Source organism: Equus quagga, chromosome 17 (genome assembly GCF_021613505.1).
Source record: "Equus quagga isolate Etosha38 chromosome 17, UCLA_HA_Equagga_1.0, whole genome shotgun sequence".
NCBI classification, from domain to species: domain Eukaryota; kingdom Metazoa; phylum Chordata; class Mammalia; order Perissodactyla; family Equidae; genus Equus; species Equus quagga.
In genome coordinates, this window is record NC_060283.1 from 40979986 (window position 1) to 41003644 (window position 23659).

Below are 23659 nucleotides of genomic sequence, written 5' to 3' on the forward strand. Positions count from 1 at the left end.
AGCACATCTCTCTCACCTCTTTGTCCTGCCATCTGTGCCAGGAGCACGTCACCCATGTCCTCCACTGGCTGGGCGGTCTGGTGCACTGTCCCGTACACTGCTGCTCCTCTCCTCGTCCCTCACCCTCCTGCTCCCAGAGTGCTGCCACTCTCAGGCCCACAGCTTTCTTCCACATGGTGCACTACACTTCCCTTCATTACAGGTCTGCTACTTCTGAGTGGGGCATACCCGTCCCCTAGGTCCTGTCCCACCAAGTGCAGTGATACCCAAGACTTCATATTTACCACTACGTTATAATCTCAAACTCATTTCATTGTGCTTTGTACATGAATACAAGTATCTGAGTTCTCACCTAAGGCTTCGGACATCTTCTTTAAAGGTTTCAGGAAAATAAATCCCTGGGCACCTCTCCCACCATTACTACTTTATTCTCACTTAATGTGAAACCCTAATGGCTAGGTCCCCCAGGCTTTCATCCTATTTTAAGGGTGTTCATTTGCTCGGAGGGACACATTTTACCCAGAGACAATGGCATGTACTCATTATCTCAGGAGCTCTTTATAATCATAAAACTGAACCCTCACCAGAAAATTTGCCACTTCTCACTGTAACGGTGTTTACCGTTTCTGAACACAGTAGTCTGCAGGTTAGCATACTAACTCTGATTATTTTAAAATAGCAGTTCTAAATATTCACTTAGAAGGTCAGACATTTTATAAGGGAATGCAACATATAAAGGCTTACTCTCATTGTGAAAAACACTAATAGAGATTATTGCTTTATTTGTATACCTTAAACAGCACAGAACCTTGCAATTCAAAACACAAATGTCATGTTGTACAGTGGTAACACAACATACGTGTATTTAATTTATACAAATACACAACAGGGAGATAAAGTGGACAGAGATGGGAGGACACATAATGCTTTGACTAGTGCAGATGATTCTGCCCCGACCTCTCACCCTGCCCCACCTATGAGATGGGAGAGGTAAGTCCATTGTTCCCCAGGGATGTCCACAATGTGGAAACCTCTGTCCTAAATGTGGTCCGAGTACTTAAAGATATATGTATTCCAAATTAACATGGTCCTAACAAGAAGCCAACTACTTCATCTGGTGCTTAACCAAAGAAACTGCAGTATGTTCCAACATAGGAGAAAAACCCGGTTGTCAGATTTACTGTATATCTATATATTGTACTTGATGGGTAACCAAAGAGAAAAGTGTATTTTTGACCACACAGGACTTTCGTTTTTTAGACAAATGTTAGAATCTAACTTCTCCACCCTGTTTAAGCTGTGACTCTTCCACACATACCTAAATCACTCACACACATATAAAATATATCTTCTCTTCCCGCTAGAGGGCAGCCGTGTATAGTCAAGGAGGGTAGAGGTGGTTTAGGAAAAACAACACACCTGTTAGTTTGACTTACAAGTATATTCACAAGTCTGTAGTTTTTATGTTACCTTGAATGTGGCAAATGCATCTGAAGCTATGTCAAATGTTGACATTTCCACATATCTGAAGAAATCATAAAACTGTTCTGACCACAAAATGATTTTTGCAAGTGGTTCATGTCTGATGCATTCTCTTAACATTATTCCACAATTTAGAGCTATTTCTGGAGATTCATATCTGCAAAAAGAAAAAACAAATACAACTGCTCTTTTAAAACTCCAACACTGAACAGTTCAAATGTTTAGAACAGGAAGTTTCAGGCATATCCTAAGTGACCAGGGCAGGTTACAAAAGGTGTCTCTCTCACAGTAGAATCTGTGCTCAGGGGGACCACTCTAGAGGACACACACAACACACACGCAACACACACACACACACACACACACACACACACGATGACTGCTTGAACCCAAAGAAAGATAACAGCCACGAGGATGAGCGTGTGAACATTAGTTCATTATTTAAGCTAAAAGATTTCAAGAGAAGTATTTAGGGTCACACCTCCAAATAGGGGTTAGTTTTACATGTGGTGCTTTCAACACTTCAGAAAAACCAGAAGCTGAATCAAAAAACAAGACGAAACAAAATAGTTTCTCAAATTCGTAGTATCTAAATAAGTCTATCAAAAACACAGCGTTTATATTTTTTTGCTTCAATTCAATACTCCAAATTAGTACTTTCAAGACTCTTGGCAACACATAAACCCTATCAAGTTGAAAGGCTGGCCTTGGGGGCTTCCCAAGCATCTTGTCAAGGAAAGCCCTAGGGGTTCTCCCGGGAGCACCGGGGACTCCTGAGCATCAGCTCTCCACACAGCCTTCCTCTGCACTCATCTCGGCATCTCTCACCTCTCCCTTCCCTGTGAGCAGAAAGAAAACCTCGTTTCTCCTCAGCCATATTCCCTTCTGATATGCACCAACCTCTCAGGGTGGACTCTGCCATTCTGCTCAAACACATCACTCTTTTCCTCCACTGCCTTTCAAGCTGCATGCACTGCTTTAATGTCTTTGCCACTCTCAGTCTCCTACAATCAAATTCCATTTCCCAACATTCTACTAGCAAAGACCTTCTCTTGGCTAAAAGGTCTCTTCTCATAACACAAATTCTACTACTTAGTGTCCCGAGAGTGCTGATCTTTGCATCTCTCTTTAAAAGAAGAAAAAATTCTCCCAGTTCTCCTTTCTACCCCTCAGACTGTGCCTAGTTCTTGCCGGGCTGAGGTCTTTCCTCCGTTGCCTCCGGCCTGCAAGTGACTGCCCACAGTATCTCCTGGTTCCCACCATGAGTCCTAAATTTCCCTCACTCATGTCTACTCCTGAACTATGTTAGGCATCTTCTGTGGCCTCCGGACAACTTCAGGTAAAGATCTACCATAAACTCTCTGTGTCTAAAATCAAATCTCATCTCCCCCTGCAAACTAGACCCACCCCCCCACCTTCTGCTTCCTTGTTTCTATGATTTGGCATCACTATTTTGTTAAAGATACACAACTCTAAAACGGGTCTAAGAGAACTTTCTTTGATAACGGAAATGTTCTATGTCTGTGCTGGCCATTACGGTAGCTACTAGCCACATGTGGCTACTGAGTACTTGAAATTTGGGAAGTATGACTGAGAGACTGAATTTTAAATGTTATTTAATTTGAAATTAAATAATTACATGTGGTTAGTAGGTACTGTATTGGACAGCGCAGTTCTAAACCTCCCACCTCTTTATCTACTTCCAATCTTCCCATCTTCAGTCTCGCTAGTCCTTTGTAATAGTTCTTTGAAACACCTTAATTTCCTTTCCTTTTATCCATTCCCACTGCTGGATGAACTCACACCTAGAGAACTGCAAGTGTCCCCTAACCTGCATCTTTGTTCAGGCTCTGTCTTAACAAATCTACCCAACACACAAGTGAATCAACAGCATTTCTAGTTTAGGAGCTTAAAACGATTTCTTCTTGCTAATCGAACAAAGACAAACTGCTGGGCTTTGTGTCCTGGCCCTCATCAGCTCTGCCCCTCTGCACAGCACCATCTCCCACTCTGCCATAAAATACTCCCATTATCTCCTTATTGTTGCCAATCACTGTGCTCATTCCTGTCCTGTACCTACTCTCTTTTTTCTGCCTATGCAAACTCTAAACCATCTGGAACTTCCATCCTAAGTCCATCTCTGTTAGCAAGCCTTGCCTTACGAAGCCCATATGTATCCCCTGAAATCCTACAGTACTAACTGCTACCTAGTGGAATTATCCTTTTGTGGTACCTATGCTCATCACAGATCCTCAACAAGATCAAAACGGCATTCCTTTGTATCACCTATGGTCTGGTAGCTAGAATGCTGACTGGCTGTTAGATGACCAAAACCTCTGTTCACAAAACGCCTCATGATACAATTCATTTTTGCTGATCTTTAATAGGCAGAGACTAGGAAGACAAGGATAAGACAGTTTGGTACAACAAGTTGGGCAGGTTTTGATGGCAGTTTGTCAAGTTTGTCTTAAATGATTAAACCATAAACCAATAAGTACACGGCAAACAGTTACGCTGTACAACCTGTTGGCACTAGAGTGGAGAGCACATTAACATTTAAATTGCCAGTGAAAAAATGTCTGCTTCCTGATGCAGTCTAACACTAGCAACAAGATTATTTCCAAATGCATACTAATATTGGTAGCATAACTCCCCCAAATGTCTAACATCAAAGTACTTATAGCCTGAGCAGATAAGCACATAGTATGAAAGGAGTCTAAACTAATTAATCAACAAAATACAAAAATTTTAAAAGGTAGTTCACAGGGCTCCTTGAAGAATGGCTGTTGCCAGTTTTGAGGCAGGAACCCATACAAAATGAGGAAGGGACATCTTGTACCAGAGAGGAAGGAAGCTGTCAAAGACGGATGGGGTCTTGCCAACTGGTCATAGGAGCCATCCTGAAGGAGCTCCCAATGGCCCAAATGGGGCAATTTGGAAATAAAAATTTGGACAAAACAACTGCAATGGATTGAGACACATCAAATGTTTTTTAAAACCCCAAAACTTGAGTTCATAATGATGCTTACAGAATAACACTCACTGCTCTTCTAAGGAATTGACTAGGGCACCACCTAATTATACTAAAAAATGATAAAGTGAAAGAATCAAGCATTTATTCTGTCTTTCCCAGACAGACTGTATTTTGGGATAACGAAGTCTTTGATAAGGAAAGAAACATACTGAATATACTGAGATGGAATAACAGAACTAGGAACTCTCCATTTGAATCCAGGGGATGATCCTCAACGGATACTAAACCATCAGGTGAAGGGTAGATGGAGAACTTCATGATGGACAGATTAGACTGACAACACCTGCATCCACTCATCAATCCAAACGTTACTGAAGAAAGACAACCAGTGTTGCCCAATAGGAAGTACACAGTACCATCCATGAAGAATTCCTGCCACCCAAACGGAATCTGAATCTAATCAAACCTCTAGACTTCATCACTAATTTAAAAGAACAGAGGATAGAGGCACACATCACCTGTAAAACAAGAGGGATACAAATCCAAAGTATGTGATTCTTTCTACAAAACAAATGACGTAGTTGCTTCAACAAATAAATGGAATTGTATTAAAAGAAAAAGATACGGCAGGAACTATTACAGATTGAAAGAGAGTTAAGAGTCCTAATAACCAAATTCAGTTTGTGGATCTTGCTTGGAACTGATTTAAACAAACTAACTGAAAAACGGCATTTTTGGTGAAAATCAAGGAAATCTGAACATATGTGAATTATCTATAGATAACGTTAGGTTTGTAAATGGTATTGTGATTACATTAAAAATCCTTTATGTATTATGTATTGAAGCGATGTTATATGTGAGGAGGGAAAAAAGGAGGCAAGGAACGGATGAAACGACGACAGAATGCTCACCTCTGCTAACTCTAGGGAGGGGTAGGAAAGGGTTTGTGTATTATTCCCTCCAGTTTTACATACATTTTCCACAATAAAGGCTAAAAAGAGTGGGAGAGAGCGGTTCTGTTGGATCCCAACACCAAATGTGTTCTCCATGCTTCTCCTCCTAGCTGAGGTTTCTGCTCTGGCCAGATCAGATTAGAGCTTTAAATTGCTTCTTTCAATTGTATCTCAAAAGTCTTACTTTACATGACATTTAACAACGTTCTTATCATACCCCTGGCTACTCTAAAGTGAAAACACAGAGTTAACTAATTTATGAATATTAATAACCACTGCTTTCTATGGAAAAGGGAAATACTGGCTTTAAAAATACACAAAGGCATCTGGAAGCTGCTCTAAGAACGCCAAAATTTCAGACTACTCACTACATGTTTACATACACACTCTGGATTGATACAACAAAAAATCAGACGCCAAAAATTCTGTATGGCAACATCTGAAGAAGCAACATAGATAGTTAGAAATAGAAAGAAGGAAATAGAATGCTGGCATCCAACACACGCACTGACTCACGCTTTGTCTAAACAAGTCTGAACTTGGGGGAAGTGTTAAACCACAGAGATATGAATCAGAGTGAGGCAAGCTATAAAGCCAGGGGCAGGAGAGCGAGCTGATTCACGCCAACAGTCATGCCAGTAAAATGCTCGCCCGCCAATTTAAAAGAACCCCACCAATGCTGGGACAAACAGATGCTCACCATACCCAGAGGCGGCAAAGACTCTGGTGTGAAACGAGAGGAGGTCACCTTGCCAGTCAGGGAGGCTCAGTGATAAGGGAGGAGAAGATTTGTTTTTTCACTTTTTAGACTTATTTGGTTTTTTTTCCCCAAACTGACAGACTACCCAAACATAAGTGCCTGCTTAGTCCAACAGTAATTCCAGGAAGATGCACTGTGAATTACTAAATTAAGTGGGTTAGTGAGTAGACACACACAGGTAAAAAGCAAAGTGTTGTACTTCATAAACGTGGACTTTGTTAACTGAAGCTACAGAGCGTCCAGGCTCCGTTTACTAGGCAGCTTTCACTGCCTTACAGTGTGCATCTTGTCCAAAGAAGATGGCTTTAAATACATGATTTAACTGCTAATTCATACAATTAAACCTTCTAAACCCTAGAAAACAGAACTAAGACCACAAAGCACTTACTTTTTTCTTTAGTCATCTGTGATTTGAGAATTTAAAGGCTCACAATTCACCTACCTTTAAACTCCCATGGGCATTTTCAAATTCAATTTAGCTCACAGGTTGAATTTTAAGGAGGGAAATGTGTTCAAGAACTACGGAAATATTAGCTGACTAAACTAGAGAAAATGCTTTCCCACAGTCACCATCCTGTTTTTGCTCAAGACCATTTTTCCTTTTTATTTTTTTAACTGAAAATATAAAGTTTAGTACATCGTACATACCCTTTCAATAACATGAACAAAATATTCTGTTGGGTGCAGATGTATTCAACAGTAGGAGTTCTTGTACCAATTTGTCTTCTGAGAATATTGTTGAAAATTTGAGCCACGTCTTTTTTGCCCTATTAGGAATACAATCATTAAAATATTTACCTGACTAAATATCAAAATTCCCATCCACCCTCCCAAATAAACTTAAATCAAGGCATTGCATATTTCTAATTATGAATGAATATTTGACTTTAAAATGTTCACAGACATCACATTTTCTTACTTTATTTATTCATTTATAATTGCAAATTCTAAGTTTTAATAGTATACTATTTTTAACATGAATAATGCATTGATGAAGTGAAATCCTACTACATATAATTTCCACTATTTCTAACTCTGAAAATCATGCTGACTCAGACATGAACAACAAATCCTTGCTATATGCTTATGATATTCAGGGATTTCATTCCCACCCAAATGAAACAAGCAGCTTCAAACAGGATGCTGTATTGTAAACAACATGTATACTTTCCTTCTACAGTGTTGGAAGGAAAAGAAACTGTACTCTTCTAGGAATATAAAAATGAAGGAATTCTGTAAGAAGCTGAGCTTTAACGGCACTACAGTAGACATACCCTCCTATTAACTAGGTCTATTCAGGAAAGACTTTGTATAGATTAATACTGAAGATACCAAATATCACATGATGCAGCGGCTTAGAGATCAGAACTTAATTATACCACTGCACTCCCCTAAACAAAACAACTGGACATCACTGTCAGACAGTGAACCTTACAATCAGAAAGTTGCACAAGAAATTAACAAATGGAGAACTGCACCCCAAGGGATGTTTCAGAATGGCTACTTGTTACAAGGCTGTCAAGCCTGCAGCAGAATGAGTAAAACACTCGCTTTCCAGCAACAGAGATCATCCTGGGGACCAGGTTAGGTCAGGAGCAGTATGGCAACCTCCAAGAACAAGTCTCAAGGGCATACACTTCTTTTAATTTATGTCTTTAAAGTCCCAAGTGAATATTCAATTCAGTGTCCAGGCTGGGGAGTGGGATGGGTGGACAAAGGAGAAAGAACTAGATGTTTCAGTACATTCCCAACTTTGCAGAGGAAATAAAAATTGTTATTGTTGGAATTTGATACACTATTAAAAATACATGAAATCAGCTATATAAATGGAAATATCAGTTCTAACTGGATCTATCTAGGATAGAAATAAATTTTAGTTCTCTTTTATTATCAATATTATATTCAAGTAACATATGAACCACACCCTCCCATCCCTCTCCAAAATTGAACCTGGCTATAAGTCTGTTATTTTGTCCTGTGGTTTTTCAAGCACCTGCACAGACATCCACTCACTCAGGATGATAAACACTGGGGCTTAAAAGAAAGCACACCCATGACAAAGAGTCAAAGAAGAGACCGCTCCTGACCATGCCAGAGCCCTTCATTATCAGACACACTTCTCAGACTAGTTTATTCAGTCTGGTATCAATAACCATTATTTTCACTGTTCAATTCACTAAATCTCCAACATGGCATGATCTGACTGTATAAGCTTGGCCAATAATCTCAAATACCTACCAAGGTCAGGCAGGAGATGCAAATGGGTAATGCAGGCCCTGAGACAGAAAAGCAAGCTGTGCCATCTGCAGCACACCCTCGTGGGGCGCCCTGCATCATGGGGTAGCTGCTACTCTGCTCCAGCTCAGGGGCCACAGAGGACTACAGGCCCAATGTTGCCAGAGTCGAATTTTTCAAGAGAAGCCAGAAATTCAAAATTTTGTATAAAATCTCCCACTACTTAAATGTTATCCTAATTTAAACATTTAAAAGCAGTGCCAAGCAAACAAAATACATATGACCTCTGCTATAATGAGTTCTCAACAGGTAAAAAAAAAACAAGACATAACTGGACGTTCTCTAAGATCTCATCGACCTTGAAAATTCTAACATTCTATGGTCTTTTTTAGATTGTTTATTCCTTGAGAGCCAAGGAGGAGTGAATTCTGTAAAACAGTAACTATTCATTAAATACAACCTAAATGAAAGGGCACAATGAATACCTAAGAAACTTCATATACAATGCAGTGAAACAGGGGGAAGAAAACCTGGCCTGAGCCTGAGACACCTCTGAGTCTCTGCCCTGGCTCCACCAACTAGGCATGCAGCCTGGACATGCTTACAGGTCAGTAACCCCTGAGCCAAGCCGGGCAGGAATCTTAAGATGTTTCAAAGAAGAGAACACACGGAAAAAGACTATGAATAAGGCACTGTTTTCGAAAAACAAGAAATTCATTTCTTACCTCAAAGTCAATGAGCTGTAAGTCAGCTACCAGGGTGCTAAGGAGCCCACTGTTATAGAGTTCTTGAGCGAGTTGTGCCACTGCTTCTGTCTGTGGTTCTTTTTCATTTGTGCCATATAGAATTTCCTTCATGGCAACCAGATTTTTGGAAACTTCTTCTGTAGCCTGATTTTGGGGGAGAGGAGAAAAACAACTCATTTTAACAAACAAATATAACATACCTATATTTGTTAAACACTTTATCTAGCAGGGGTGTGTTCTCATGGGGATGGACATAACGTGCTCAACATGCAAGGCCAGCAAGTGTACAACATGTACACTTGAACACTGAAAACAATGTTATTATGGTAGAAACAGAACAGGGAGCAAAGGTTCAATTCCTCCTCAGGTGGGAGGGAAACAACATGGCAGAGGTACCTGAGTTGACCTTAAGAATGGAGAGACACTGATAAGCAAGTAGCAGGGAAAAGGAGATTCAGGGAAAAGGAATGGCTTGAGCGGGATATACAGGAGAGGAAGAAGCATAGGGTCTGTGAAAGAAAAGGTATGGAGGGAATGAGGAAGTGATAGCAGAAAATGAAGCTGAAAGAGGCTTTGAATGTAAAGCTAAAATGTTAGCAATAAATAAAAAGTCACTCAAGAGCTTCTGCTTCCGGCCAAGATGGAGGAACAGGGGCCAGATTTACCTTCCCCTATGAAAAAGACTAAAAATCAGGAGGAAATACATGAAACAATGAATTTTAAACTTTGAACTTCAGGCAGCACAGAATAGTGATCTCTGAGAGAAGGGAAACGAATGACGTGAACCCCACAATTGCCCTAGCTTCCTGCCCGGAGAGAATTTCCAGGCCACATCACAGGGAGGGGAAAGCCAGGCAGAAGAGGTGGTCTCCATGAGTTGAGGAGACAGAGCTAGAGCTGGGAAGCTGCAGAGGCCAAGGAGACTAAATTCACAGGGCAGAGTACCAGAGAGGAGACAGCTGCACTAAAGAGAGTGTTAGGGATCTGCAAAGACTCACTTCACTTCTTTAGCTGAGAACCGATAAGTACATGCATGTGAGTGTGAGAAAAGAACCCAAGGCCAGGAACAGAACCACAGAGCTCAGACAAGGCTGGAAATAGTTCTTGTTCCCATCTACCTTATGGAAGACCTCCTAGTCACAGGGCATCAACAGAGCACTCAACGTTTTTTGTCTCAGTTGTTATACAAAATTAGCCTTAGACTAAACTCTGCTTTGGTCTCGCCTCACAAAGTTTAAAAGCAAGCCTGGAAAGGATCAAAACTGGAAATCACGATCAATAACAAGGAAAAAAACCAATCAACAGAAAAAGCCCTGCAAATGACACAGATAAAAAAATTATTAAACAAGGGCATTAAAAGTTATTATCACTATAGTCAGTACGTTCAGGAAAGAAATGAGCATGTTAAGTAAAGGTATGGAAGATATAAAAAAAGACTCATAAATCAAAAACTCAGAAACAAAAACTACAATGTCTAAAACAACAATTACATCTGATGGGATTAACAGCAGATTAGACACTGCAGAAAAAATGGTCAGTAAACATGAAGACAGAGCATTAAAAAGTATCCAAAATAAAACACACAGAGAGGGGAAAAAGACAGCATAGCAGTGAGTGACAGGATGGCTGCACTCAGACTAGTGTGTGTGACTGCAGGCCCTGCAGGAGGAGAAAGGCAGACAAAGCACTGAAGACACAGTGGCTGCAAATTTGACAAAAAGTATAATCCTATGGATCCAAGAAGTTCAAAAAGTCCTAAGCACAAGAAACAAGAAGAAAACTACACCAAGGCATGAAAGAATCAAACTGCTTAAATTCAATGAAGAGAAAATTTTAAAAGCAACCAGAGGGAAAAAACATTACAGACAAAGAATCAAAGAATGACTATAGACTTCCTGACAGAACTGATGCGAGTGAAGAAGCACGGGAGGAACATCATTAAAGTTCTGGGAAAAAACAAAACCGTCACCTTAAAATCCTATACCTGGCAAAAATGTCATTCAAAACTGAAGGAGGAATAAAGTTTTTGAGAGACAGAAAGGCTGGAAGATTTCATCACCAGCAGATCTGCATTACAGGAAATGCCTAAGGAACTCCTATAGGCAGAAGGAAAATGATTCAAGATGAACATCTGTATAGACACAAAAATCTGTACATACACTATGAGGATAAATATAAAATATTTTTCCCTCTATTATTTTAAAAAATGTTTTTAAAAGATAATTGGCTGCTTAAAGCATAAACAAAAGTATATTCTGGGGTTATGACACATGTAGAACAAAAATATGTGGTAACAATAGCTCAAAGAGGGGTAATGGAGTACAACGTTGTAAGGTTCTTATCTGTGAAGCAGTACAATATCTCTTGAAGACAGACTGCAGTACATTAAAGGTATATACTCTGAGTCCTAAAGGAACCACTAAAATTCAAAACAAAGAGTTATAGCTAATTAACCAACAAAGGAGAATATTAAGCAGAATATTAAGGCTATGTGAAAAATATCAAGGCTATAAAAAGCTATACAAACACAAGTATTTATGATCAGAAATATACTTCAAGGAGATTACTTAGCAGATTCATAGGACATCAGCATTTAATGGTACCTAAAGAATCATCTAATCCACAGTACTCCCTTTCACAAGCTTCTAACCTTCTCACCAAATGATCACATTGCTTCGCCTTAAATATTTCCAGTGTCCAGTCATGCAGTACTAGCAGATCTCAGAATCAGATAGCTGTTAGAAAATTTCATAACGAGACAAACAGTGCTTCACCATCGTGTCTGCTGGTCCTGGGTCTGCACTGCAGATCAGGCAGTATCCTAACTTCTCTTCCACATAAAGCTCCTCTTTCAAGGCAGCTTGCTTGTCTTCCCTAAACAGCCTTTTCCAGAAAACCTCCACTCAGCTTCTTGAACTATCCTCCTAAAAAGATAGGGCTAATGTTCCAACACTATGCAGAATGGAACAGCGCAGAAGACACTAGACCACCACTTTCCTACAAATGTTGCAAATTTTAATGTAGTCCAAGGCCACCTTTAAGGATTTTTGCAATTATAGCACATCATTCATTCAAAGCCAGATCTTTGAATGACGCTGCAAGGAGAGCTTTACCTTGTCTCACTATTTAATTTAACCTCATTAGCAGCCTATCATTCAACACTGTGGAGGTACTTCTGGATTCTGAAGGACATCCAATACACCAGCTACTGCCCTCATATTTGTATTATTTGAAAATCTGATAGGTATGCCTCCCAAGGCCTGAATCATTAACCAAAATGCTGAAAGGAAATAACTATGAATGGAGCCTATCATGCTTTACTCGTCATGCTCTTTCAGTAATGATCTACTAATCATCTTTGGGCATGGCTGCTCAGCCACTTATGTATGCACCTATTTCCAAATCATATGCAAAAGACTTCTGGTTAAATACTTTGATAAAATAAGAATATACTACTTCTTTCGCATTACCTGAAGATAAGAAAATGAAATAAAGTTAATTTGGTCTGACCTTTTTACTAAGCCTATGCTGATTTCTACTGACTACTACTTTCTTTTCTAAATGCTTATAGATCATCTTCCTAATAATCCCATTAGGAAACCTTAATCACTATCAATGTTAAGCAGAATCTCTTTTCCTTTTCCAGTCTGCTCTTACTCCCCTATTCTGTGAATGCCTCAGATTTCTGATGGCAGTTTGTCATCCCACAAAGAAATTCTAAGTATCTCAGAACGTACTTAATTTTTATTCTTAATTAATTATTATTCTTAAGATGATTCTGACAGGGAAGAATCTGACATTTGGGAAGTTTTCTGTGTGTGTCACCTGTTGCTTTATACGAGCAACCCTAAGTCGTCAGCCTCAGCCCCTTTTGCTTCTCTGGCTCGATCAAAGTTTTGAGGCCCTTAGCAATCCTTCAGATGCCACCGTTCCTACTCTTCTTTGAAATCACGACATGATTTTAAATCCGAATTCAGACCATAATCCATGCTCTCTTCTGACAGCAAAAGATGAATAAGAAGGAGGCGGTGATAGCTAAAGGTATGGGGTCTCTTTTTGAGGTGATGAAAGGTTCTAAAATCGACTGTGGCTATGGTTGCACATTATCTGTGAATAAACTAAAACTCAGCAAATTGTACACTTTAAAAGGGTGGACTGTATGATATGTGAGTTATAGCTCAATAAAACTGTTTAAAGGGGCTGGCCCCGTGGCCGAATGGTTGAGTTCGTGCGCTCCACTGCAAGCGGCCCAGTGTTTCGTCAGTTCGAATCCTGGGCTCAGACATGGCACTGCTCATCAAGCCACGCTGAGGCGGCATCCCACATGCCACAACTAGAAGGACCCACAACTAAGAATATACAACCATGTACCGGCGCGCTTTGGGGAGAAAAAGGAAAAAATAAAATCTTTAAAAAAAAAAACTGTTTAAAAAAAAACAAGGAGGAGAAAAGCAAGGAAATGGACAGTGTGGTACTTCTGAGATGAAAGGGAACCTGCATTCACAGGTAAAGCCTTCCTCTTTCAGAAGATGATGCTGTCACCTACATTACAGGCGGGGAGGAGACACTGATGGAATTCTTTCATCTGTTAACCATACTCTCCTGCGTTCTCAGGAACTTACCATCTGTTAGCTCATCTCCTTCCCATATAGTCAACTCCCCTCACACTTGTTTCCCCCTTCAATCAGTTTTAGTATGATCAAGACTCCCATTCACAAAATCAAATCAGCTCTCCCTTGACTCCACAACCCCCTCCTAGCTACTGCCCACCCATAATTAAACCTCTCAAAAGATCCACTTCTGTTTGCTCTTCATTCTTCAGCACAATCCCATGTACTTTACAGCTCTTAGCCAGTCACCAATGAGCTGCCTGCCAGTGAATACAATTTTCAGTCTTCATCACACGCGAGCTTTTGGCAGCATCTGATTACACCCCCTTTAACCGCTCTTCCCTTGTCCTCTGTGACTCACTGCCACCCTCATGTTTTCCTTCCTGTCTCCCTGGTTGCTCCCTCTGTCTCCTTTTCGGCTCATCCTCCTTGCTTAGGCCATTTAAATATTGAGAATTCCTCAAGGCAGGGTACAAGGTCCCCTTCTTCTCTATCATCTCTCCCTAAGTGATCTCATCAACACCCACAGCTTTAATTAACAGCTAAATGCAGATGCCTCACAGATTCCTATCTCTAATCCAGTTCTCTTACTAGTACACTCAGCAGCCTACTGGAAATGTCTCCACTTAGATGTCTCAAGGCACCTGAAACTTAATGCATCTAAGACAGAACTTGGGATCCTGCCCCATGTCTGCTATTCTGCCCTCGTTCCCTATTTCAGGGGATGATTCTACTACTGCTGCTCTTACACGTGTCAGAAACTTAGGAGTCATCCTCACCTCTTCCCTCCATCTCACCCCACCCCAATATCTAATTCATCACCCAGTCTCTCAAATCTATCCACGTATCCTTCCCCACCCTCTAAATCACCACCCAAGACAGAATCCCCAGAACTCTTGCTTGAGTTAGCCCACTGACTGGTTTCCTTGAATCTCCTACAGTCCATTCTTCACCTCACAGGGTCCTTGCACAAGTGGTTTCCTACGCCTGGAATGCTCTTTGTGCCCACACTCTGCCCCACCTCCTGGCCAACTCCCACTCTTCTTTCATTGCTGTGCTCAGTGATCACTTCCTCAGAGAAGTCTTTCTGGGTAAATTCTATCATACCTTCTCCTACTACCATGTACTTCTTCTGAGTGTTTCTCACAGTTGTATATAATTCTGCTTTTCCTTGTAATTTGTAACTCATGTCTGTTTCCTTCGGCTCCATTAGAAGCCCAGTGCTTGCAGGTACTCCACACATGGTTGATGAATGGTTGAACATCAGCGCACTTGATCACTGGGATACAAAAGCCAGACCAAAACTGGATGTAGGGAAATGCGTGAAACCATAAAGTCAAGGAATCCCTAAAACTGTAGTGCAGGGACCTGAAGGAAGAATGCCCTGCAACACTTCACCAAGAAACAAGAAAGTGAAGTGGATCTACCTGACAGTTACTATAGTGAGCAAGGAATCTAACTCCCTGCGGCCTCACAGAGAAGAGTCTGGAAGAGCACCCCGCAAATGAGCACAGGCTGCCATGGGGAGGAGCACTGGCTCCAGTTCAGATTTGCATGAATTTTTATGACTCACATTTTACTTATTTTTTTTAAATGAGCAAAATAATAAACAGAATGAGATAAATAGATCCAAGTGTTCACTATGTTGGTACTAATTGATTTATCTTCTTATTTCTGATTCCGTTTTACCTTTCTACTCCTCCCCACAAGACACTCCCCCTAAATTTTTAAGATTTATTTCTAATAAATAATTAACTATATAGGTTTACATATGTAAGTAGGTCTACCAACCGTATCTTGAAAAACAGTGCCACAAACAAAGCCAGATAAAAGGCTAACGCCTAGACTGGGGCTTAGATAAAAGGCTGTCTTCAGCTATTTAGATGTAGAGAACGGCACTGGGGATAAGAGACTTCAAACCCGGGCATTCCCATGGTTAGTTACCATTTACATAGGATAATCAGCAGCATGATATAAAGAAAAGCTAAAATTCATCAACTTTATTATTTATTAGCAATCCTGATGAGAGGTTAAGTTCGTATTTCAATTGATGACTTTTAATTTCATGCATATTTCAACTATTTGTTTGATTTCTGTTCCCCATTACATGGACAATTACAAGTCAATTAAACAAAAGCTTTTATTTTATTTTATTTTATTTTATTTTTTTGAGGAAGATTAGCCCTGAACTAACTACTGCCAGTCTTCCTCTTTTTTGCTGAGGAAACCTGGCCCTGAGCTAACATCTGTGCCCATCTTCCTCTACCTTTTTTTCTTTTTTTTTTTTTAACATGTGGGACGCCTACCACAGCATGGCATGCCAAGTGATGCCATGTCTACACCTGGGATTCGAACCAGCGAACCCCGGGCCGCCGAGAAGCGGAACGTGTGAACTTAACCACTGCGCCACCAGGCCGGCCCCTAAACAAAAGCTTTTAAAGAAAAAAAGAAGAAATATGTTCAAATATTACTAAAAGATGATCAGAAGAGCTTATGAAGTCAAGTATTTCACCAGAAAAGGCAATGCAAGTATTTATTGAATGAAGATGTCACACAGAAAAATAAACTCGGCCACTCTTGTTTAGATTTGACTTGGTTCCATTTATCAGCCTTCACATTAGTGACCATGCCCAGTTCCTCATTTCTGGCCTGCCTGCATTATGTCAGTATGTTCTCTGCCTCTCTGACCACATCCTCCTTATCTGCCACCTCCCTGTCTGTCCCCTCACACCTCCTGAGTAAGGTATTCACACATATAGCTCCTCCTAACGCTGTACCCTTTTCAAGTTGCTGAGATCATCATGTCACCTAATCCACTGGGCTCCCTAATGACCATGTCACCTATCCTGCGAAAGACTGCATGTGTGAGTGCTGCCCATGCTTGAAGCTCCAGGTCTCCTGCTCCCCTAACAATGTTGGATGTCCTTTACTGAAAACTTCCTCTACTTCAGCTCCCAGGGTTCTGAGCACTGTAGAAAAAGTGAGGGAACCTGTGCACTGGTGCAGGCTTGGTGTACACAAAACTCATGCTGTTCAACTGCCTTCAATCCAGTCAGAAACATTCCTTCAAACTGGGTTGATCTCCAACCAGTAACTACTAGCAGCAAATATTTCAAAACTGCTCTACTTCCCTCAAAAGCCTTTAGTCTCTCTCTTTCTCTGCTCCACATCTGAGCACCTGGCTTCACTCCTTTCATACTGAGATAAGACTTTCTGATGAAAATATCCTCAACTTCTCAATCCACCTTGATGCATTTCTGCCATCCTCCTCTGTGTCAACCCTGGAGGCACACCAGAATCACTTGGGGGACTTAAAAGGAAGATGCCCACTCTCCCAAAAGATTTGCAAATGAAAAAAGGAAAAATAGTAGTTTCACATGCAGACACCACCCTAACCATGTGATCAAAGTGAACAGTAATGACACTATTGACCCCATGTGCCTCCTGACAGGACACACTGCAAAGGTCACAACATTACTTCGGTGGTTTTCTCACCAAAAAGGAATGCAAAAAAACCCTGCATTGAATCACGAGGAAATATCAGCCAAACACAAATTAAGGGACAGTCTACAAAATAAATGGCCAGTACTTTTCAAAAGTGTCAAGGTCATGAAAGTCAAAAACAGGCTGAGAAATTATTCTAGATTAAAGCGGACTAAGGAAATGTTACGACTAAATGCAATGTGTGATCCTGAATTGGATCCTGGTCCAGAAAAAGGATATTAATGGGACAACTGATGAGATCTGAAAAAGGTCTGTGGATTAGTTAACAGTATTATCATCAATGTTAGTTTCCTGATTTTGATCACTGTACTGTGGTTATGTGAAATGTCAACATTTGGAAAAGCTGGGTGGAGGGTACTCTCTTTGAACCATTTTATGAGTCTAAAAAGTTCATCATTTCTCCTTACGTTGCTTTTGCCTCACAGGTAAGAGGCATTCCTCCTTAGTTCCAAGACTGATGGCTCTACGTATGTGTGCTGGAGAAAGGGCCCCAAGCAAGAAGAAGGCTGGCCCGCCTCAAGTCCCCTGTGCAATTTTGCCAGGCGTGTGGCCTCATGGAAGCTTGCTAGGCCAGATACTGCTGAGATCCATTCCATTTCTTAGGATCTCAGACTCCAAATAGAGGTCTCCCAATTCTTTCTTGTCCCGTCATCTACTCTCACTCTCTCACCATGGACATCTTTGTCTCTGCTCAGGCGACCCTGAAAGCCTGGATACTTACACTCTTCCTCTCTGCTCTGGAGCCCGCGCATCCGTGAACCCTTCCCTCAGTCCCGCGCTCTCCTCCTCTATGCCACAGACGTTGTTACCTTGTCTTAGCCCCTGGCCTGGTAGTGTGTTATCTTCTCATCTGTCTCTCTCATTTCCCTCAGTGTACTCAAGGGCTTTGGAAAGGGCTCGCTTACCTTCTTCATACTCCCCCCACCCCTTACCTACGACAGTGATTTACACACAGTCTGACTTCATGATTTTGTTAACTGACTGAATTGTCTAGGACGCTTCGTCAGTTGAACATGGTGTTCTGAGACACAGATGCTATACTCGTGTGGCCAGTGCGCCTCATATTACGTTTCATGGGCACAGACTGCTTTACTAACAGTAGCCAACTGTGTTATAAATACATGGTCCTGAAGAGAGGCATGTGAGCGAACAGCCCCCTCACAACAGCCCACTCACTTGACTGGAAAGTGACGTGGGTCATACCTCACTCACTCACTCTCCGCTGACTTGTCTAGCTGAGAGGCACAGAATTTTAAGTTCTTAGTTGTCGTCTTGCGGCTTCTGAGAGTGTTTTATTCTGTGTGATTCTACTAAACAGCCATACACAGTGGGAGTTAGGGGCCACCTGGCAGAGCAGAGTCACAGAGGAAAGAGTCTGGGGCTTGGCAGAGCTTCTCAGAGTCAAGGCTCTGAGTTGAGAAGCGCTGTCCCTAACTACCAGGGGGGCGAGGCATATTAATCCTGCGCCATGTGTGCCTGGAGTGCTCACAGCCCTTGTCACCCACTCCACCTCTGGACCCAACAAAGCTCAACTACTCAGTAGATCCCAAAGCAGCCTCATGGCAGGAAGTGAAAGGTGACAAGGTGGCTACTCAAAGATGGAGGTACAAGGTTCTATCTGGTGGGGTACAAGTCTGGGTCGGCCCTCTCCCTTACCCCCCAATTTTTAATAGACAGTTTACTAGTTAAGCCCAACCTTAATATATAAAGCACACATAAAGATAAACATAGCAGGAGCAAAATGGCTAAAGTATTGAAATGGCTAATTCACAAATTAAAAGGTAAATAACCTTAAAAAAAGGTATTCTACTTCATAATAATAATAATAAATTTAAAACAATAAAATATTTTTTCCCTCCTATCACAGGCAAAGACTTCTAGAAGACACACTGGTGGTAGAAAAACAAATTGGTACAATTTTATTGTAGGGCAATTTGGCAAGACGTATCAAAAAGCTTTAAAAGGTGCAATTCCTCTGAATCACCCATTACACTTCTAGGTCTTGAGCCAGGGATATAAAGGCAACATTTCTTAACCCAGTCAATCTAGAAGAGACAGACCAATTCTGGGGAAGAGAAAATGAATTCTGAGTTGAAATGTTAAGTCTGAAGTGATGCCGCAGATGGAATCCCAGCATCTTAGTGTTGAAAGAGACGTCAGAGGTCATCTAAATCAGTGGTTTTTAAATGCTTTTGGAGCCAGTGATACCCTTAGTTCTGCCTGCCACCACTTATCAAAATAAAAACTTACGTAGAACCCCAAAATACAAATTAGGATAAAGTAAAACTAAAAAAGTGGATGAATGGAGAAAGAGCACCTGAAACCAGGGCCTACCTGCTTCTCCAGAGCACGCTTTGCACATATGCGGAACACTGAGTTCACAAGTAAACAAACACACACATAAAACACACACTTGCCCTGCTCCTCTCCCCATTTCTAAACAAAATAAGAATCCCTGCTATAATCCATCTCATCACAGGTATCTATCGACTTCCTCTAGATAAGTAGGTAGCAAACTTTTTGTGGGTCACATGGCCTTTGTCACAACTACTCAACTCTGCCACTGCAGCAGGAAAGCAGCCAGAGATCATATGTCAACGAATGAGCATGGCTGCATTCCAATAAAACTTTATTTATAAAACAGGTAATGGGTCAACCCAGGCCGCAGTTTATTGACTCATGCTCTAGAAAATACTTGGTGGGTAAAAGACAGGCCAGGGGGTATGTGAACCTGGAGTTAACTGTAGGTTAACATACTCTTAAGTCTCCCTCAGAAATTTAGCCTGGGGCCAGCCCGGTGGCGCAAGGGTTAAGTTCACTCGTTTGGCTTCTCGGTGGCCCGGGATTTGCTGGTTCGGATCCTGGGTGCGGACATGGCACCGCTTGGCAAAAGCCATGCTGTGGTAGGCGTCCCATGTATAAAGCAGAGGAAGATGGGCATGGATGTTAGCTCAGGGCCAGGCTTCCTCAGCAAAAAGAGGAGGATTGGCAGTAGTTAGCTCAGGGCTAATCTTCCTCAAAAAAAAAAAAATGTAGCCTTATATCTTGCTTCTCCTCCTTAACCTTAAGCTTTTCTTATCACCAGAGTTCTCTTACCAAGTTCATCTTCTGCTATTATGTCCGTATTCCCAAACACACTTCCAATCTCACCCAATCTCTGACTATGAAACATTGCTAGCGAGAATGTAAAATGATACAGTGATTGTGGAAGAGAGCTTGATGATTTCTTATAAAACTAAACATGCACTTAGCATATGACCCAAGAACTGTACTCTTGGACATTCATCCCAGAGGAAGGAAAACTTACGTTTACACAAAACCTGTACACAACTGTACGTAGTAGCCTTAACTGTAACAACCAAAAATGGAAACGGACTAGATGTCCTTCAATGTGTGAATGGTTAAACACACTGTGGTACGTTCACAGAATGGAATACTACTCAGCAACCAAAAGGAATTGATACTCACTACCACTTGCATGGATCTCATGGGAATTAAGCTGAGTGAAAAAAAGCCAATCTCAAAAGGTTACATACTGTATGATTCTATTTATAAAACATTCTTGAAATAAAATTATAGATTTGGAGAGCAGATTAGTGGTTGCCAGCAAGGGTTAAGGATGGGGGAGAGGAGATGGATGTGGCAATAAAGAGATAGCAAGAGGAGGCCTTGTGGTGATGGAACAGTTCTGTATCTTGATTGTGGTGGTGGTTACTAAGAAACCACATGGCTACACAAGTGATAAAACTGCATAGAGCCGCACACACATACAGACACAGTTGTAAAACTGGTGAATTGTGGATAAGGCCTGTGGACTGCACCAGGGTCAATTTCCTGATCCTGATATTGCATATAGTTCTGTGAGATGTTAACACTGGGGGACACTGGATGAAAGGTACAGGGGATCTCCCTGTATACTTTTTTGCAACTTCCTATGAATTAATAATTATTTAAAAATGAAGATTTAAACCAAAACAACAACAACAACAACAACAAAAGATGTCTTTGGCTCCCTCAATGTATTTTTAGGTTGTATACAAGGCCCTTTTCAATCTACCACAACCTACATCTCTAGCCTCACTTCTCACAATTCCCTTCTATCTCCATCCTTATAAAGTCACCCTGAACTTGTCAGTTTTCTGAACATGCCATACTTTAGGTCATTTCACATTCCATTCCCTCTCACTCTTTGCCTGCCAAACACCTTAAAAACCAGTTCAAATGCCACTTCAAACCTAATGCTATCTCTGTACCTGTCTCTGACAGAGATAGTAACTGCTTTATCCTCTTGGTTCCTAAGGAATTTCATTAATATCCCCAAGTATCTCTACAGTACATTATTTACATACCTATTTCCTCTACCAGACTATAAACTCCTTAAGAACAGGGACAAATCTGATCCATATGTGTGTCTATCTGTCTACACATATGAAGGCACTAACATGTCTGTGGATTCAATCAAGTTGGGAAACTTTTGCAAAATATGACAACAGAAATAATGCCAGTAATTACTTCTGCTGTCACCTTTTGCAAAAGATTGTCCTGCCAACTATTGTGCACATGAAATACAGAATAAAAAAAATGTAATTCAGATGGGAATCATTGTTTATAAAGTCATTTTTTCTAGAAACAATTTTTTTTATTTTTATTTTTATTTTTTAAAGATCGGCACCTGAGCTAACAACTGTTGCCAATCTTCTTTTTTTTTTTTTTTTCTACTTTATCTCCCCAAACCCCTCCGTACATAGTTGTATATCCTAGCTGCAGGTCCTTCTAGTTGTGGGATGTGGGACGCCACCTCAACTTGGCCTGACGAGTGGTGCCATGTCTGCGCCCAGGATCCCAACCCTGGGCCGCTGCAGCGGAGCACGCAAACTTAACCACTCGGCCACGGAGCCGGCCCCTAGAAACAATTTTAAAATGATCTATTAAGCAGAATTTTCCATGCTTCTTTCTGTTCACCATTAAGTTACATAATTGAGTTTATTGTAACTTATACATAAGTAACTAGTTATCAGTATTAAGAAATGCCTCAAAAAGCCCAGGGTTTCTTTGGTGGGGGGGGGGGGGGGGGAGGATTGTATCATTTATTACTTTGTCTTACATTTTTCTTTTTTGAGTTTCTTTAGACCCACTCTTCAGCAAACAAATAATTTCAAACAAGAGTCCTCTAAATATATACCAACCTATATTTACTGCCTTAAATATCAATTCATTCTCAAAAAGGGATTAAATGACCTCACTGAAAAAAGTAAACATAAATCAAAGTAAACTAGGATAAAGGATGTGAGATGGAATCTAAAAGTAAACTGACAAATACTGTTGTGCCAAATATTTGATAATAACCTATTATCACATTAATTCCTGTATTAAATTAAAAAAAAAAAAAATCCTACACACACACACCCCTCTCCTCTAAAGAAAATGCCTGAGTCTTCTAAACTGAAAGATCACAGACTAAGAAAAACCTATTAATAACCTCCTCGTGTCAAAGATTACTCTAAACAAGTTTAGTAACCATGAGTCACTGTTAAATGGCTATGCTATGAAAAGGCTATCCATTCCCCCCTCTTAAATATGCCAGCAAACTTATTCCTCTCATGAAATGAGTGAATATAGCTATTCAACACTGTGAACACATGCATTCACAGCAATGAAGGGAACTAAGTATAAGTGGAGAGAGGCAGCCATGCCTTCTTTATATAGCTTGCAGCGGGCACAGAGTGTGTAAACAGTCATTAGGTACACCAGATCTGTGTGGCTGTTAGCAACGAAAGAACAAATTCCACCCCACCCCACTCCACCCCCATGCCCCAGTTACTTAAAAATAAGGATGCGAAGAGAAACCACTTTTTTCTAAAGATATAAGGAAGTAGTTTTCAAATTCTTTCTAAGAGGTGTTGCATAGCTCCTAACAGACTCATCTATTTGTATTATACACAATTCTTAATATGGCAACTGTGTACCAGATAAAACAAGTAAAACCACCAACACATTACAAATAAAGGAATAAACATTTAAATGTTGTTTTTATGATTTTGTCTATAAGATCACAAGAAACAAGTGAGAAAATGCCCATGGATATAAGGAATAAGGCAGAAACAGGCATAATTTTACCATGGGTTTGGCAGTGCTAGGAGTGAATTTCATCTCTGACTCTACATAATAGATTACTTAGGAAATAATAGCTTTTTCATGTGGATCATGAGAATAACACCAGGAAACTATTCTACCTAAAAATAAGGTGGAGGCCTATTCCAAGGCACCATGCAAAATATGGTGTGTCAATGTAAGAATGTATCAACTATACAAAGCTTGAGTTCCTTCTACAATACCTAAGTGGTCACCTAGCCTATGCCAATATGTATCCAGTGACGGGAACCTTGCTATCTCCT

At 40.7% G+C, this 23659-nt stretch overlaps 1 protein-coding gene across 3 annotated transcripts in view; it reads right to left on the bottom strand.

Moving 5' to 3' along the window:
- The window catches only part of CAB39 (calcium binding protein 39), an 83516-nt gene that overhangs the window by 16399 nt on the left and 43458 nt on the right, over positions 1–23659 (bottom strand). For all 3 annotated transcript variants that reach the window (XM_046643443.1, XM_046643442.1, XM_046643444.1), the window contains 3 exons: positions 9130–9294; positions 6818–6936; positions 1471–1639 (listed from right to left, as the gene is read on the bottom strand). In XM_046643443.1, coding sequence (XP_046499399.1) covers positions 1471–1639; positions 6818–6936; positions 9130–9294 — 453 coding nt within the window. The remainder of the gene's footprint in view (positions 1–1470; positions 1640–6817; positions 6937–9129; positions 9295–23659) is intronic.